Here is a 19,558-nt window from a genome sequence, read left to right as displayed (position 1 = left end):
TGGAGCAGGAGTTTCTGGGTAGGTTAGGCCGAACATTGGGACCTCGCACACTGTCAGGAGGATTACTTTCTGCTTTTCAGTCTCCCACAACGTTATTGGCCTAGAAGAAATACCACAGGTGGTCTTCATATTAGACTCAGTCAACATCGCTCCCTCTCCGTTAACAATGTACGGCTCGAGTTTATCATCTAAACTCTTCTCTTCTTATTGGAGAGCTGCTGGTTTCTGGAAGGCTGCTCGGGAATCCTGTTTTCACTCCTTGTCACCAATGTAATCACTTTGTCAAGGCCAGGTTCTGAACAAACCTAGGTTTCAGTAATGAAAAGAAACCACTAACGCGGCATACAAAGCATGTGTCCCAGTCCAGGACCATCGGGAACACCAGTCCAGGGCTGGGTTGCAGGTTTTAAAGTCCTTTCAGTTGGCCCCCATTGGGTGAGCCATTGCCTACCCAATAAGGGAACTCATAGTCCACAAACCCCATAGGGAGATCAATTTACAAACCTCTGGTCTTGGTGGGCGTCACTACACCTCTATATAGTTTTTTTTTTTTTTTTTTATAAATACTGTTGTTGAACTCAGTGCCTGTTACTAACGATAACCCTTCGGATCAAAGCATAAAACCTCCAAAACAAGCAGTACTTTTTGCAGTTTTTGTTTAAACGATGTTTTCTGCCCTTTCCAAACCGTATCCTTGTTATGCATCTTTCTTGACTTATTTCTAGGAACTTTTGAACTTGCAAACCCTGAAGGACAAGCCAATGGCACATTAGATGTTGAATTAAAATGGATGACCTCATACTTGCCATCAAATGAATCCATAATGACCGTGGATCAAAGTGAGGTGGTCTCAAAGCAAGGACCAGAAAAGTTGCCAGTAAAAGAGGAAGTTCAAGAACCTTCACGCACTATATCTGAGGGATCCGTTGTGGTAATTAATTTTATTCAATTTTAATGGTTCCAAGTATTTCTTGACCTTGATAGTTGATCACATTTGCTAATATTTCCAAGAATATCGTAATTAAGTTTCCTTGATATTGTTTCACTGACCAAATAATTAAATAAGGGAAACTCTCCAATTCATTAGCTGCAGAAAGCCATTAAAATTAATGGATGGTAGATTTCTCAGCATGCATCGCCAATGGGTAAGGGTCCACAACAGGAACATAAATTAATCTTATGTTTAAAATGGAAGGAGGGAAAAATAGGTGCAGTGCAATTACAATAACAGCAAGTAGGACCATGTAGCATTATGAAGTAGAATTAATTATTTCAGTCTCTGCAATCCCTTGTTTTAGCTGCCCTGCCTCAAAGAGGTGAAGCCTGGCTCTCTTGGGAGGAAACAAAATCAGATGGGCAGTCTCCATTGAACTGCTTTTTGGGGGGAAAATCAGTCAATAGGTTAAAAAAAAATGCTGTTTACTCTAACCTGCACCCTGGGTGCAGTGGATACGTGTCCTGGATACTAGCAAGGGAAAAATATTGGGGTAAATAAAGGATAACTTCTAAGGAAAGTAGGGATGAACATCAGCAATCTTTTTGAAGTCTGATTCCATGGAATCTGTTATTTTAGACACAGAACCGTAGAACGCAATCATACGTTCGAGAAGGAAGAAGAGTATCTTGGGCAGATACAGAGATTTCTGACAGTTCAGTAAGTTAATTTTATTGTTGGCTAGATTTTGCTGTTGTGGAGTGTCCAATGGTGCCTTCCATAATTTTCAGTTTTAAAAATGTTCAGTGGCAATAATTAACACTGGTACATGGAGTGGAAGGTGTGGTGGTATGCCTGTAGATAATATTACATGTACTCAGCAGTGTGACCTCCCACCAGCAGGTAGCCATGTACTCAGCAGTGTGACCTCCCACCAGCAGGTGGCATCAGACAGGTGACATCTGGCTACCGGCATATGGTTGTAAGGCGTACATGAGGACACTCACACATAAGGGTAGTTCCAGGAGAGTCTAATGTAACTCTATGATAACTTGGTCTGTATCTGATAGTCACCTTACCACGTGTACATTAATAAATCCTAGTTCTGGCTAAGTCACCAGCAGTTCTGTAGAATCATTGCGAGACAAGATTACAGAACACAACACAAGGGGCATCTTAACTTTCTGTGGTGGGTTTAGTTTCTATCTACCCACCAAGACAGCAACATCATGCTATTCATTTCAAAAGAGAAATGCCTTTTTCCACACAGAAAATATGGACCATTATAACCTAATTTCTTGCAGAATTATAAGCCGTAATAAATAGCACTCCAAGCAACAATTGCAAATACGAATGAGAAGACATCAAATTAGAAAAGGTTCTCCAGCCCAGCGAGCTCTTTCCTCAAAGCATGTACAGTCAGCCACAGTGATTTAATTTCCTGAGAGAAAGCTGTGCTTAAATACACCCTGATCCTCCAGGGTTATTAAGTAAATGTCACATCTCCACTATCCCGTTTTAATCTTCTGCTCACCAAACGATGTTTAGCATCCAAGAAATACAGAAACCTTTGGTTTTCCTTTTAAGTATTTTATCATCTTAACATTAACCTCCATCTTGCTGCCAATTCTGCCTCCAACCAGATATGTTTCCAACTCCTTTTCATTAATTTAATGGACTGCTTTTCCTGGGAATGTGTTCCACATATTTTGTATGAGAAAACATTTCTTCTAATCTGGCCTCATTTAGTCTTGTTACATTTATGTACTCTACTTCTGTGCTCACAATTGGTCATATTTATGGTTGCTATGTATGGAATCCATCAGCACCTGGCAGAGTCTATTGATTTGCAGATATGGGCACTTCGTCAAAACACAGATTTGATGAGGGGGGCGGTTCTGATTCAAGATTGTCAGGTTTTTCCCTTTCTAGGATGCTGACGACGTTGAAGTTTGCTAGTGTCACACGGGACGGTTTAAACTAGTATGGCAGGGGGGTAGGTACCGGAGCAATAGGTCAGAAGGTGAAAACATTGAGGGAGACCTATGGCATAGGGCCAGTATGGTTCCGAGGAAGAGCAGATAGGGAGATGTTGCTGAAAACAGCGGGTCTGGTGGCCTGAAGTGCATATGTTTTAATGCAAGAAGTATTATGGGTAAGGCAGATGAACTTAGAGCTTGGATTAGTACTTGGAACTATGATGTCGTTGCCATTACTGAGACCTGGTTTAGGGAAGGACAGGATTAGCAGCTAAACGTTCCAGGTGGGATAGAGGGGGATGTAAAAGGGGTGGCGGAGTGCACTACTGGTTATGGAGAATATCACAGCTGTACTACGGGAGGACACCTCAGAGGGCAGTGAGGCTATATGGGTAGAGATCAGGAATAAGAAGGGTGCAGTCACTATGTTGGGGGTTTACTACAGGCCTCCCAACAGCCAGCGGGAGATAAGGGAGCAGATAGGGAGACAGATTTTTGAAGAGAGTAAAAACAACAGGGTTGTTGTTATGGGAGACTTAAACTTCCCCAATATTGACTGGGACTCACTTAGTGCTAGGTGCTTGGACGGCGCAGAGTTTGTAAGGAGCATCCAGGAGGGCTTCTTAAAACAATATGTAGATAGTCCAATAGGGAAGGGGCTGTACTGGACCTGGTATTGGGGAATAAGCCTGGCCAGGTGGTAGAAGTTTCAGTAGGGGAGCATTTTGGGAACAGTGACCACAATTCAGTAAGTTTTAAAGTGCTGGTGCACAAGGATAAGAGTGGCCCAAGGGTGAATGTGCTAAATGGGGGAAGGCTAATTATAACAATATTAGGCGGGAACTGAAGAACCTAGATTGGGGCAGATGTTTGAGGGGAAATTAACATCTGACATGTGGGAGGCTTTCAAGTGTCAGTTGAAAGGAATTCAGGACTGGCATGTTCCTGTGAGGAAGAAGGATAAATGTGATTTAGAATGTGATTAGCCAGCTCTTCTACAACATGATCACCCAGTCACTGAATAGTCAAATCTCACCGACGTGAGGCTTACAACAGCTATTTGAAGACATGAATCAGTTAAGGGGGCACAAAGGTACGTATAGCCCCTGGGGAGAATGGCACATGCCCAGGCAGCCCTGGCACTGCCCCTTGGCACTACCAGGTTGGCAGTGTCAACCTGGCAGTGCCAACTTATGCTAAGGGGCAGTGCCGGGGTGGGCCCTCTGGTGATCCATATTTGGGGAGAGCGATCAGGGCATTGGGTGGGGAGAGAACTTGCAGGCATGGGGGGGGGGACAGGGAGAGGGTAGTGAGGTGGAAACCTGCAGGCACAGGGGAGCAGGCAGTGTGTAGGGGTGGGAACACCGGTGATACCTCCATGGTGGGGTTGGGGGGGGTGGGGGGGGAGATGATCTTCATTTCTGATTGGAGCGCACTTTAATGAGGGCGCCACTGGAGAGTCACATGTCGGTTTTCAGTCTGAACCTGACACTTGGAAAAATATGGTAAGATTCTGCCCGATGTGTCTCATACCTCCATCATCCCTGGGTACATTCTTTCCCATTGGCAGGATAGATCCACAAGAGGTTGCAGCACAGTGGGACAATAAGCCCTCACTTAATGTTGGAGTTGTGATCCTAAAATGCAACTTTGAATGAAACAGCTTTAAGCAGAATGCGTCAATTGAACCCGCCTCTACCACAATCTTGGGTAGTCCATTCCAGACCCCAACTCCTCATTGCATAAAATATATTTTTTTCCCATGTTTCCATTGCTTCTTTTGGCAATGACCTTAAATCTGGGAACTCTTGTTCTCAATGCTTCCACCAGTAGTAACCTTTTCTCCCTCTCTCTGTCCAGACCGTCATGACTTTGTATCCCTCGATCAAATCTCCTCGCCACCGCTTCTTCTCCAATCTATCTAGGTAAAAGTTTCTCATCCCGGGAAACATTTCTGTAAATATTTTCTGCAGTCTTTCTAATGCCCTCACACCTTTCCTAAAGTGTGGTGCCCGAGCGGAACACAATGCTCCAATTGAGGCCGAACCAGTGTTCCATACAAGTTTAGTGTAACCTTGCTTTTCAAATCTATGCCCCATTCATAAAACCTAGAATGCTTATGCTTTATTAGCCATTCTCTCAACTTGTCCTGCCATCGTCAATGATTCATGTACACTTACACCCAGGTCTCTCTGCTCCTGCACCCCTTTAAAATGTTACCCTTTATTTTATATTGTCTCTCCAGATTCCTCCTACCAAGTTAATAATTTCACACTTCTCTGCATTAAATTCCAAATTTTAAGTGCCCATTCCATCAACCTGTCTATGTTCTTTAGAAATTTTGCAATATCCTCCTTACTATTAGCAATACTTCAAGTTTCGTATTATCCACAAATTTTGAAATTGCTCTCTGTATACCAAGGTCCAAGTTATTGTGGTGGTCGACGTCTTCCAGCTAACCACAGGAGACCCAGAGACAGGTTACTATAATTGGATGATTCAGGTATTGGGGGAACCACACCAGAGAAACCTCCTCTGATACAGCTCTAACACAGCAATCACAGGCAGAAAATTCTAATACAGCTCCAACAGGGAGAGCATTCTAATACCACTCTCTCTCCCAAGTCACAGAGATACAAACTACTATACAATTAGTTAATACACAGAACATTATTTTAAAATTACGATCTTGCCAAGTAGGTGTATTGTTAAACCTTCACCCAAAGGCTTTTCTGTAATCTGGAAACTGCCTGTTCCTCAAACAAGTAAAAACCTTCTGCTGATATTAGAACCACAAGGGAGAGCATTTGACTAGCATGTGATTTACTCTAATGTAGGCAGTGTTAAATCTATTAATTCGCTCTTATAGTCATATAATATATATCAGGAAGAGCAAGGACCCAATTGTGACTCCCTAGAAAACTCCAAATCTTCCTCCAGTCCAAAAAAACACCCATTAACCATTACTTGGTTTCCTGTTATTCAACCATTTTTGTATTCATGTTGCTACTTTCCCTTTGACAGTAGTTGTATTTTCACTCAAGTCAGTTGTGCAGCACTTTATCAAATGCCTTTTGGAAATTCATGTACACCCCATCAACAGCATTACCCTCCTCAATTCTTTCTGGTACCTCATCAAAAATGTCAGCAAGTTAGTTGAACACTATTTGCCCTTAACAAGTCTATGCTGGCTTTCGTTAATTAACAGCGTTCACCCAAGTGTCTAATTTTGATTGGTAGGAAATATTCCAGAAACAACAAAGACTGACCTGTAGTTACTGGGTTTAGCTTTACATAAAAAGGGTGTACATTTCCAATTCTCCAATCCCCTGGCACTACCCTGGAGTATAAGGAAAACAAGAAAATAAATTCCTCCACAATTTCCATTCTCACTTCCCACAGTATCCTTGAATGGATATCATCTTATCAATTTTTCACATTTAAAAAAAAAAATTTAGATTACCCAATTCATTTTTTCAAATTCAGGGGCAATTTAGCGTGGCCAATCCACCTAGCCTGCACATCTTTTGGGTTGTGCGGGGCGAAACCCACACAAACACAGGGAGAATGTACAAACCCCACACGGTAAGTGACCCAGAGCCGGGATCGAACCTGGGACTTCGGCGCCATGAGGCAGCAGGGCTAACCCACTGCGCCACGGTACTGCCCTCTACCTTATCAATTTTAAATACAGACAGCCTATCTAAAGCCTCTTGTTTATCAATTTAAACCTTTCAAGTGTCTGAATTACCTCCTCTTTCACCATGACTTGTACAGTATCTTCTTCATTGGTAAAGACAGATGCAAAGTATTCATCGAATGCCTTCGCCACACCCTGCCTCCATGTGTAAATCTCCTTTTTTTTGGTCCCAAATCGCCCCCATTCCTCCTTTCACACTTCAATATGTATATGCCTACAGAAGACTTTTAGATTCCCTTTTATGTTAGCTGCCAGTCTCTTATCACACTCTCTTTGCCTTTTCACTTGCCTTCTGAACCTTCAATATTTGGCCTGGTTCTCCGTCTCATTATCCACCTGACATCTATCATAAGCACACTTTCTACTTCATCTTAATTTCTATCTTCATCTTAATTTCTATCATTTTTGTCAGCCAGTGTGCTTTGGATTTATTTACCCTCTTTTCCCATTGTCTCAATATACCTTAATTGTGCCTGAACCATCTCCTCCTTCTAGCCAGCTCATTGTTCACTTACCATTTTGCCCGTCAGACTTTGATTTTCTTTGCAACATCTTTGCATCCTCCTCACAATTTACAATGCCACCTACCTCTGTATCATCAGCAATCTTAGATATATTGCTTTCAGTCTCAGTCCATTTGGCGGCATTAGATATAGCAACAGTTTTAGGGCCTGACAGAATCCTAGCTGTAGTGCTGAAGAGTTGTGCGGTTTTGCTGCCAATGGATGTCATGTTTTGCAACATTTGCACTCACATCCTTGACATTTGACTTTGCTTGAGAAACCACAATTAGACCAAAGGTGGCTAGCCAAAACACCAGAAATCTCTAAAATTGCTTCTGTCCTGGCCAAGGAGGGCAACATCCAAATAATCCAGTTTCAACAAAGAGGTCTAATGGATGGTTCTACGACTATTTCTACGTCAAGGTTCCAGTCCATTACATGACTGGACTGGAGCCAAAATACATTGCTGCCATCCAGATCAGGTGTAGAAACTCAGAGATATGGGGCGCGATTCTCTGCTCCCGCGCCGTTTCAGAGAATTGCCTGGGTCGCCAAATTTTCCCGCGACGCCGGTCCGACGCCCTCCCGCGATTCACTGAAGCAGCCAGATCGGCGCAATTGCGTTTTGCGTGGCGCGGTCCAGTGAATCGCCCGAGACAGCCAAAATGGCGATTCACCGGTACCCCCGCGATTCTCAGTGCCGGATGGGCCGAGCGGCCTGCCCAAAACAGTGGGTTCCGCCCGCCGCCGTCCACACCTGGTCACTGCCGGCGGGAACAGCGCGGGGAGTGGCCTGGCCCGGGGGGGGGGGGCTCAAATGAGTGCCCACCGATCGTCCGGCCGGAATCTCTGAAGGAGGATCTCCTTTCTTCCGCAGCCCCGCAAGATCAGTCGGATATCTTCTTGCGGGGCGGACTCGGGGAGGACGGCAACCACGCATGCGGCGCCGGCCGCGTCATGTATGCGGTGCCACCTTTACGCGGCGCCAAGGCCTGGCGCGCGTAAATGACGCGGCGCCGCTCCTAGCCCATTTTCGGGCCCTGAATCGGTCAGGATAGGGGCCGTTTTGCGCAGTCGTGAACCTCAACGGCGTTCACGACGGCGCAAACACTCTGTCTCCATTTCAGAGAATCGCGCCCCATGGTTCTCCAATTGAATCCATACTTGTTGGTCATAGTGTAGAACTGGAATTAGCTGCAAGAGATCGTTGGGCGTCCTGATGCCTTCTAAAGTTTTGCATAGCACATTATCTTGAAGAGGAGGAAAGACCAACGCGAGGACTATATGCGCGACTTGCAGAAGGTGGTTGAATTCTTAATGAATCCAACGTAATGGACAAAGAGCAAATACGATGTTCATTGTAGATCGCATATCGGTGTGACTTAAATTCACAGGGTGATAGTGTTTCAGCAGGAGTGGCTGAACTGAGAAAATAGGATATACAAGACTTTTCCAGGAGATGGTTTAGCCCATCGGGTCTTTCCTCCCTTTCAGCGAGATCAGATTTGATGTCTGAAACATCTCTGTATATCCCTCACCTATCAATTTCAATGTCAATTACCATTTGCAGAAGTGAAATCCAAACTTTTACCACCCTCAGCGTGTCAAAATGTTTTCTAACGTCTCCCCCGAAAAGCCAGGCTTTCATTTTTAGGCTTGCTCCTCTCACCCTAGGTTCCCAAACCAGCATAAATAGTTTTTTCATCACTTTCTGCTGTTTTTTTGGTCCCTCCCATTCATCAGAATCTGTACAGCTTTTAACGTTCTTGTATTCTTTTTCTTTTAGCTTTGTCATCCATGGTGGTTTTCTTTGGTAAGCAGAGGTCTTGCTCCAGTAATTACCATTACTGGCTGGTGCTCCTAAGCCCCTGTAAACCTGGTATGATTTAACTCTGCTACAATTCTGGATCAATATCTAATGGTACTGCTGGAGATCATGAGATCTGAACCAACAGCAATGGTATTGATATTGATATGCCACCCTAGGCACGTGCAAGGTCAATTCCAGCTCCGAATACCCCGTATCACAACACAAGTGAATTAACCAATTATTCTTATAAAAATTCCCGAAGTCTATGACTCTTAGCTGTCCAATATTCGCTGTCCAATATTCGCAGTCACCTGTTTGTAAGTTAAAACACACTGACTGTTTATCTATACCAAGAACTATCATGAAATATCATGTAAATACAACTGGATAACAACAAACTAATACCTACTACCCCATTAATTGTCCCACCCTCTACCCACACACAAGACAGGTGAACACAGAGGGGTGGAAAGGGGTAAAAATAATAAGGATTACGGTCAAATGTTAAGAGTCTTTGCTTCAAATGGTGGTTCTTTAGCACGTTTTCCTCACAGAACGCTGGTTGGTAAGGGTCTCTGGTTTGTAGCTGGTCATGGTCTTCCTTGCAGAGTCATTCATTCAGGGCCCCGCAGGTTAGTAAATGCAGTACTGACAGGCAGCAGGCTTTTTGGAGAGACATTGTATTTGTTATCAAACTGGGCCTTCAGCTCGAGGTACACATTCAGGCCCATATCTTTCTGTATAGACAATATTTCACATCAAACCTTGCTTTCAGTTCGTAATTTAATTTCAGGTCTCTAAGTCTCAAGAGAACGGCACCCAGACTTGCTGGAGAGAGAGTCAGCCCCCACAGTAGCCTTCCGAAGAGGATTAGTTAGATCTTTTTGGAGAGAGTTAGTTAGATCCCTTCATCCATGCTGAAGAATCAAACGTGAAACTAAACTGGAACCTCGTGACTCTGAAAACATTCCAGTGGGATAATACCCAATCACCACCTGTTACCGGGCAGACCACAGCCTTTTGGGCCCATTCATTGGCCATCAGCCAAATCAATCAAACCAAGTCATCACTGACATTTGCCAGTCTATAATCAACAGTCCAAAGCAGCACAGCTTTCCGGAATTTTCAGCTTGAATTAAAGGTACAGGCCACTGCTTTCTTCTGCTTGAACTAAAGGTGCAGTGCTGCCTTAAAGACACGTGTCCATAAATCATCCAGGGATCAAACATGAAATGGCCAAATAAAACAAAGGGGAAATAAACAGGGAATAAACAAGAACAAACAGGAAAAATCCTTTCAATATATGATACACAGGCCGCAATCAGCCGTGATTTGCAGATACAGTAAGCCAGCTAGAATTCCATTGATTTCAGCAGGACAGGAAGATCACAACAGTGGGTGGGGCCGGAAAACCCCAGCCTCAGAAGGAGACGAATCTTCGTGAATTATTCTTTATTGTTCTGGGGCCAAATGGGCAAGAATAATTTTGACCCCGCTACTGAAGCAGCTGGATTGGCCATTCATGTCTCAAAGCTTGATCAGCTCATCATGCAATGGAATTGATTGCATCAACTCTATTAACTGTAGATCCTAGTGTGGCCATGAAGTCCTCACCTGGTCCATAATGGACATCTGTAGTTCTCTGACATGTAAAATATATTGGAAATAGGGTGCCATATGTCAGAGATTTATTGAAAGAGGGTCAAAGAATGGGTGCTGCCCAGTCCCGTGCCTAACTTCCAACAGATTCACATCCTCCACAAAATGATAGCTATTATTCATGAGTTTTGCCTCAGTTATTTACTTTTTAATTCAGAGACTCTTATCATCTACCCAAACCCTGTCAGGCGGTGAATCCCGCATTTCTTCTCAGGCAGTCCTGACTGTCCACAGGTTGTGAACATATGTCACAGGTTGTAAACTTATCAAAAGGAACTTTAACCTCCACCAGGCATTAACATGTGTGCACAATCACATGCAGACTGTTCATGATGGTAGGGGCAGGAGCTTTAATCTTCCTTCCATTTGTAGTTCGCTCATGTTTGTCAGTACTCCTGTATATACATTTCCTTGGAATAGGAGACAGAGGGCGTTTTCAGGGGAGTATCATCAATATTTCCTTAAAATCGAATACCTTGGATGTTTGAAGCCATACCTCATCTGTTTTGATTTGATGTGATCTGGGGCAGGTTTAGCACACTGGGCTAAATCGCTGGCTTTTAAAGCAGACCAAAGCAGGCCAGCAGCACGGTTCAATTCCCGTACCGGCCTCCCCGAACAGGCGCCGGAATGTGGCGACTAGGGGCTTTTCACAGTAACCTCATTGAAGCATACTTGTGACAATAAGCGATTTTCATTTTATTTTTCCGATTGATTGTCACATGTACTGAGGTACAGCGAAATGTTTTTAGCGCCATTAGGGTACAATTTATTCTTCCGCTTGGTGAACCAATGGCCTCCATACACAACCCTAGGTAATGGCTCTTATCAGGAGAAAACAACTGGAGCCAGTCAGACCAGAGACTGGTATGGGCAGAAGCAACCACTCCCTGAAGCAATGTATCAGGTGATACATGACCTGCACTACTTGCTACTCAAGTTAAAATAACCTGCACCGCAAATTGATGGGAGTGGAGAAAGGTTACTGCTCATCTCACCTTTCTGCCCCCACTCCACACTGGCCTTTCTGCCAGAAATTCAATCCAGCTCAGATCTAACCCGGTGGTCTCCCTTAGATTATTGCGTGCAATTCCTGCTGACTAATTCACAAGGAACACTGATATATTGAAAAGCTTGGACTGAAAAACCGCAAGAATGGTGCCATGTAAAAAATTGAGCCAAAACAACAGATTTTTTTTTTTTTTTTTTTAAAAAGCTTAAAATTTGTTGAGATAAGGTGACCCTGGAATCCTAGTTTAATGGTAGGCTAGCCCCATTGGAAAGCTAATTTCAACAGATCTTTACATTTGCCTTTGAGGAAAGTAAAGTCACCATAGTCCCAGCGACCATAGACTGCTTTCCCCTTTGAGGGGGAGAGCTGACTGGTGGTGATTTAACCTGAGGATCACCACACATCAGGTGAGGGGCAAGGGTGAGAAGGCAGTGTTTCATTAATAACCTCAGCCGGTACGGCAATTGAACCCGGGCTGTTGGCACCACTCTGCGTCACAAACCAGCTATATCAGCTCCCGAAAGGGCAATATACTCTTAAAGTAAAGGTAAAGGAGTTGAATTAAAGACATTCAGGGAATTTGAGAAAAGTTGTGTGCTAGGATGGATGAGTTGCAGTACTCAAGAATGAGATGGGACAAAAATCTTTTCCCATGTTTTACTTTTCATACATGCTATCCAAACTAGTTTGGTGCTGATGGACTTGCTGTGCACACCAGCTTTTTTCATTTATTTCAAATTTCTAGGATTGGCATTGTTTTATTCATTAGAATTTTACTGCCTCACATTGATATTTTCCATTGAAGCGGAGTAAAATACTATATTTAACAGGAGAGCTGAAAGAAATTGTGGTGAATTTAATTACATGTCGTCATTTTGGTTTTGTACTGAACTTGTGTTTTGTTGATTTGAAGACAACTAGAGCAACAAAAGGATTTGAAGTTCATGCACCTGATGTTATAGGCGAGTCAAATGAGGTGAAACTTGCTGCAACAGAGCCTGAACCAATTAATCAGGTATGTGAGAAATAAATGTTATTATAACTGGGTGATGGGGCAGCACGGTGGCACAGTGGGTTAGCCTTGATGCCTCACAGCGCCGAGGTCCCAGTTTCGATCCTGGCTCTGGGTCACTGTCAGTGTGGAGTTTGCACATTCTCCCTGTGTTTGTGTGGGCTTCACCCCCACAACCCAAAGATGTGCAGGCTAGGTGGATTGGCCACGCTAAATTGCCCCTTAATTGGAAAAAATGAATTGGGTACTCAATTTTTTTTTTTAAATTTTAAATTACTGGGTGATGGATGTTCTGTACATGTTTTCATCTCAATGTATAGCATGACATCAGTGGAGTAAAATCATTTGTCACTTTCCTTTTGTATCGTATGTGAACCAGCTCCTTCTTCACCTGCCCAACATTTAATTTGCCTGATGGCTGGTAGTGATAGACTGTGCCAACTATCTTGTGTAATGATTGCAACAGCAGAAATATTTTTCGGTACTGTTTCATGCCATTTTTTTCATTCTGCTGTGGGCAATCTCAAAAGAAGAATGCTGAAAAGCTTTCCAAAAAATTACTTAAAAATATATACTTAAAGGGACTTGTGGCGGCCATGGAGTGAGTGGTTGCATATTTGGCAGCTCCCGCTCAAGGCGGTTTTTTCGGTCCTTTTCCCCAGCTGCCGGGTGGATGTTTGAGAAAAATGGTGCAGAGGTGGTGGAGGAAATTTATATTCCACTGGTGAGGTCAGTGGATGGATCCGCAGACAAGTGGGTCTAGGTGGAAGGAGCTGCAAAAGCAAGCAACACTTCGTGTGACTCAGGGTAAGATGGCGGAGTGTAAGGGTCGGGCCCTACCAACCCGATGGTCGTCGGAACAGTTGGTGGACTTTCTGAACGTAAAGTTGAGCCAACAGAGGAGGAAGGCTCAGGAGGACCTGCCGAAGGTGGTAGACCCGCTTAAAGCGGAAATCGACCGTACGTGTGGAACTGAGGCTGGAGACCCAAAAGTAGGGAGGTGGGGATCATGAAGAGCAGCTTACCTTGTTGGCACCTGAAATTGGGATGTTGAGGAAGACCCAGAAGCAGCTCAAGTGGAAAGTGTAGGATCTGGAGAACTGCTCCTGGAGGCAAAGTTTGGGACTAGTGGGGATGCATGAGGGCATCAAGGGGGCGCTCGCAGGCTCTTGTGGCCAAGATGTTGGAGCAGCTAATGGGAGGGGGGTCCTTTGACTGGCCCCTGAATGTAAATCGGGAGTATAGGCACTGATGAGGAAGACATAGGCGAACGAGCCGCCGTGAGCTATAGTGATGAGGTTACACCGGTTTTTGGAAGAAGAGAAGATCTTGGGATAGACCAGACAAACGAGGAGATGTACCTGGCAAGGTAATGAGCTCTGGGGATATCAGAACCTGGGCGCGGCCCTGGCAAAGAGGAGAGCTGGATTCAACTGGACCAAGGCTGCCCTCTTTAAGAAGGAGGTGAAATTCGGAATGCTGTACCCTGTCCGCCATTGGGTGACCCACAATGGTCGCAAGTATTATTTTGGTACACCGGAGGAGGCAACAGAGTTTTTGAGAGACAGACAATGAACTGGCAGGAGGGGGGGGGGGGGAAAAAAGGACAATAAACTTTGTAGTGTGAGGTGGTCTTGATTCTTACTGCCCCTCTATATTGTATTGCTTTGTGCTCTTTTTTTGGGTGATGGTTAGGGGAGAACCTCTCTATCAGGGGCTGTTTAGCTTTTTTATAGGGATCTTTGGTGAGAGGCCAGAAGACTGTGGAGAGTGAGTCAACCTTTTTTTCTTCCTTTAATTGTTGTTTCACTATGGAAGTGTGCGAGCAGGGGTGAGAGGAATCAGTAGGGGGTAGAATGCTTTGGCGCCATGGGACGGGGCTGCCAGGCCAGCTGGACAAGCTATTTCACGGGAGTACAGTGGGGGGTGATCAGGTGGTTAGAGTTTTAGATGGGGATGGGATTGTTTTGTTTAGGGGGTGGATTGCGGTTGTGGGTGGGGCAGTTAATATGCAATAAGGAGGGAATTGATGACAGTGGACACCCGAGAGCAAGCCTGGCGGGTTGCGGGACGCGTGCCGGGACCTGACCCAAGAAGGGTTATGGTTCATCGGCAGGGGAGGTGTGCAGAGTGCCCCCCAAACCAGGCTGGTCACATGGAACGTGAAAGGGCTGACTGGGCCGGTCAAGGGGCCGCGCGTGTTCACACACCTGAGGAGCTTGAAGGCTGATGTGGCATTTCTACAGGATACATTTCTACAGCATTTGAAGATTGAGGACCAGACTAGGCTGAGGAAGAGGTGGGTAGGACAGGTTTTTCCACACAGTTGGATATTAAGACATGGAGGATGGTGGTGCTCATAAATAAGCAGGTAAGGTTCGTGATGGTGAGTGGGAAATTGGAGGGGCTGCCAGTGGTCCTGGTGAACGTGTATGTCTCAAATTGGGACAATGTCAAATTCATGAGACGGGTGTTGGGGAACATCCCGGAACTGGACTCGCACCGGTTGATTATGGAGGAGGATTTTAATATGGTTATCAAGCCGAGATTGGACCGGTTGAGCCTGTGATCGGAGAGGGAGTCGGCATTGGCGAAGGAGCTAAAGGGGTTCATGGAGCACATGGGGGAGTGGATCCATGGAGGTTTGGGAGGCCGAGAGCGAAGACATTTTTATACTTTTCTCATGTGCGCAGGGTGTACTCATGGATCAATTACTTTGTGGTGGATAAGACTCTGCTGGCGGGGGTGATTGATTCAGGGTATTTGCCGATTATGGTCTCTGACCATGTGCCGCACTAGGTGGACTTGCAAGACGACCGGGGGGGGGGGGGGGGGGGGTGGCAGGCAGCGCCCACATTGGAGATAACACATGGGTTGCTAGCAGACGAGGAGGTGTGCGAATGGGTGAGAGCTGCCGTTCGGGGGTATGTGGAGTTGAATGACACGCGTGAGACTTTGACACCAGGAATACCTAATCACTGATGCTCAATTGGGTTCCTCCAAGATCACTCAGCTCCTGACCTTATAACAGCCTTGATTATAATGGGAAAAGAGCTGAACTGCAGATTGAGGAGAGAGTGACTGCCCTGGACACCAAGGCAGCATTTGACAGAGTATGGCATCAAGGAGCCACAGCAAAACTGGAGAGAATGAAAATCAGGGGATAATTCTCGCTGATTGGAGCCCAAGTACAAAGGAAGATGGTGGTGACTGTTGGAGGTCAATCATCCCCGGTCCAGGACCACACACCCACATGCTATGTATGCAGGGAATCTGCTAATGATGTCTCCGCCCCCCTCAGTGGGGATGCCCATACTCCCAAAGGACTGTGGGATTGCCATTAGACCCCAGCCAGTGGTAAGCAGGCAGGTTATAACATCCCTCCCCCCCCAAAGTCCAAGGAAACCACCGAAGACCCTGACGATGGAGGGCGTCGGACTGGTTTTGCTGCAGGCCGGACGCGGGGAATCTTTGGAAGAGATGGTCTTCTGGACCGGACGTGGTCTACATGCTTGCGCTGGAGACTACCCTGGGCTTGCACCTAGTAAGAGATAGGGCCCGTTCAGGGACCCACTGGGCACCACCAGTAAAATTACAAACAAACACTGGGTCACTGGGTGCAAACTGCCAAATCAGCCGATACCAAGAAAAACCATGTCCCTGTCGTTCTTGAGTGCAGCGCACTTTTCCGCCAATGTCCAGGAAAACCATGCTAAGGTGGGTGCCAAGTCTCCGGCCCATTAGTAGTTCCGTTGGAGCTACCCCAGTCACCGCATGTGGAGTGGTCCTATATGAAAACAAAAAACAAGCCAGTCTCGTGTCCATAGATCCGGAAGACTGCTTCTTTAGGCCTTGTTTGAATGTCTGCACTGCGCGCTCTGCCAACCCATTGGAAGCCGGGTGGTAAGGGGCAGTGCGGATATAGCGTATGTCGTTCACCTTCATGAACCTCACAAACTCCTCACTGGTGAACGGAGTGCCGTTGTCTGTGACCAGCACCTCGGGGAGGCCATGCGTACTGAAAGACAAATGAATCTTCGATTGTTGCGCAGGACGTTGTGCCTACCATCTTATACACCTCTAACCATTTAGACTGGGCATCGATTAATAGAAGGAACTTGGATCCTTGAAAAGGGCTGGCGAAATCCGCATGCAAGCGCGCCTAATGCCACCCTGACCGTTTCCAGTGATGTAGAGGCGGGGCCACCGGATGCTTCTGATGCTCCTGGCGAATGGAGCAGTTTTGGGCCACCTTCTCAATGTCGTTGTCGAGTCCTCGCCACCAGACATAACTCCGGACCAACGTTTTCATTTTGGTCACACCCAGATGCCCATTGTCCCCAAGTATCAGCTCCTGTCCTTTTTCCGGGACAATCACATGTGTCCCCCACAAGAGGATACCGTCTTCCACGCTAAATTCTCAGTTGAGGAAAATGACGGCAACTCGCATGGGAGCTGTCTGTGCTGCCCACCATGCAGGACTGTGTGCCGGACCTTTGACAGGACTGGCTCTGTCTGGATACACTCATGGATCTGTGATGCCGTGACAGGCAAGGAGTCCATAACATTTAGGGTTGCAACCACCTCACTGGTCGTGGGGGTCGACATGGGGCCGGTCGATAAAGGCAATCTGCTCAGTGCGTCGGCATTCGCTATCTGGGTTCCTGGTTTGTGCTCCAGAGAATACTCGTAGGCAGCGAGAAACAAAGCCCAGCGCTGGATCCATGCGGAAGCAATGGGCGGTATTGGCTTATCCTCTCTGAAAAGTCCCAGCAGAGGCTTATGATCAGTCACAATAGTGAAGTGGCGGCCATACACGTACTGGTGGAAACGTTTCACCGCAAAGACCACAGCCAGGTCCTCCTTCTTGATCTGCACGTACTTCTTTTCCGCTAGAGTCAATGTGCGGGAGGCAAAAGCTATCGGCCGCTCGGCCCCGTTCGCCATCTTGTGGGACAGAACGGCCCCAATACCATACGGGGATGCATCAAGCATGATGAGCAAAGGCTTTCCAGGATCAGTGGGTTAGTAACCCAGACGACAACAATTGTTGTTTTACCCGCCGGAAGGCGGTTTCTTGTGGCGGACCCCAAACCCCAGGTGTAATTCTTCTTTAGCAGAAGGTGCAAAGGGGCAGCGTAGTTGCCAGATTGGGGTGGAACTTCCCGTAATAGTTTACGAGGCCGGGAAAAGAACGAAGATGCGAAGTGTCAGTTGTGGCGGGGGCCTGTTGAATTGCGCGCACCTTCTCTGCGACGGGGTGCAAACCTTCGCGGTCCACCCGATAACCCAGGTAGACTACTTTGTGCGACGTAAACGGACTCCAGCCTCTGAAAAGCGTCTAAGGACAGCCTCCAAATGTTCCTGCTCCGATGTCCATGTAATCAAGACGTTGTTTAAGTAGACAGCGACACGCGGTAAACCTCAAGATGCCATCCATGGCGCGTTGAAAAATAGCACAGGCAGAGGATACCCCAAAGGGCAACCGTGTATATTCACACAGGCCTCTGTGTGTATTAATAATGCATAGGGCCGGGAGGCAGGGTCCAGCTCCAACTGCAGGTAGGCGTGACTCATATCTAATTTTGTGAACCAGAGTCCGCCTGCAAGCTTTGCGTAGAGATCCTCTATGCGAGGCATTGGATATTGGTCGAGCCGGGATGCCGTATTCACTAAGTTTATAGTCGCCGCACAAGCAAACCGTGGCATCTGGCTTCATTACAGATACAATTGGTGCTGCCCAGTCCGCGAAAAGGACTGGCCTGATAATACCCAAGGTCTCCAAACAAGTGAGCTCCCCTTCTACCAAGGCACAAGGCACCGGGCGCGCCCGAAAATAGCACAGCGTGGCTCCTGGTTCGACTTGGATACGGGCTACGGCCCCTTTTATTTTCCCCAAACCGGGCTGGAATACATCTGGGTACGGTCCTAGCACCCGTTAACCCTCCAGAACCTGTTTCGAGGATGTGCTGTCACTGCAGCTGCAAACGGCGCAACCAATCCCGACCCAACAGGCTGGGCATTTGGCCGCGCACCACGATAAGTGGGAAACGCCCCTCCTGGCATCCATAAACAGGGGTCATCGTAGTTCCTGCAATGTCCAATGGTTCCCCCGTGTAGATGGCCAACCTGGCCTGTGAGTCGGTTAATGTAAGGGTCTGTATACCCTGCTTGATGCAGTGGAATGTCCGCTGGGCGATCACTGAGACCGCTGTGCCAGTGTCCAACTCCATCTCAAGCGGGTGACCATTGACCTGTACTTTCACCTTAATGGGGGCCACACGGGGAGCTGCCACACAATGCAGCTGCAGGCAGTCGTCCTCCATCATCCCATCTTCGTCGCCAGTTTTGTGAGCGCCACGAAGAATCCAGCACGAGTTGAAGGATAGAAAGAAGTAGCATTTATTTACAATAACATATATACAACAGCAGCAGCAACTCCCTTGCTGCTCACTCCTCTCTAACTGGTTCCAAATTGGCCAGCTTTATTTATGCAGGGAATCTGCTAATGATTTCTCCGCCCTCCTCATTTGGGAGTATGAGCTTCCCCAAGGATTGTGGGATTGCCATTAGTCCCCAGCCAGTGGTAAGCAGGCAGGTTATAACAATCAATCACCATCCTTTCATCATACGGTCAGAAGTGGGGATTTTCGCAGATGACTGCACTATGTTCACGACTCAAATGCTGAAGATAGTCCATGTTCAAATGCAGCAAGACCTGGACAATATCCATTTGGGAAAGTAACGTTTGGGCCACGATGTACAAGGAACGTCATATAGAGCATGCCATCGGTGTCATAAAAAGCTTCTACTGCCTGGACCACTCCTTAAAGTGCTCAGCTGAGCTGTTTCAAGATTCATGATGCAATGCAGCATACTACACAACCCAGACAGTATGAGACCCGAACCTGAGGAGTTGAAACACAAGAGGAAGGGAATAAAAGAGTAG

General features: G+C 46.4%; 1 protein-coding gene across 5 annotated transcripts in view; it reads left to right on the top strand.

The window, feature by feature from the left end:
• The window catches only part of rpgrip1l (RPGRIP1 like), a 385,377-nt gene that overhangs the window by 258,637 nt on the left and 107,182 nt on the right, over positions 1–19,558 (top strand). For 3 of the 5 annotated variants that reach the window (XM_072518258.1, XM_072518256.1, XM_072518257.1), the window contains 3 exons: positions 726–931; positions 1,574–1,654; positions 12,511–12,612. In XM_072518258.1, coding sequence (XP_072374359.1) covers positions 726–931; positions 1,574–1,654; positions 12,511–12,612 — 389 coding nt within the window. Of the gene's footprint in view, positions 1–725; positions 932–1,573; positions 1,655–12,510; positions 12,613–19,558 lie in introns of those variants that run through there. The other 2 variants (XM_072518259.1, XM_072518260.1) reach the window with 2 other exon arrangements.

Source organism: Scyliorhinus torazame, chromosome 10 (assembly GCF_047496885.1).
Source record: "Scyliorhinus torazame isolate Kashiwa2021f chromosome 10, sScyTor2.1, whole genome shotgun sequence".
In the NCBI taxonomy this organism is placed as follows: Eukaryota; Metazoa; Chordata; class Chondrichthyes; order Carcharhiniformes; family Scyliorhinidae; genus Scyliorhinus; species Scyliorhinus torazame.
This window is presented reverse-complemented; position numbering and strand designations above follow the sequence as displayed.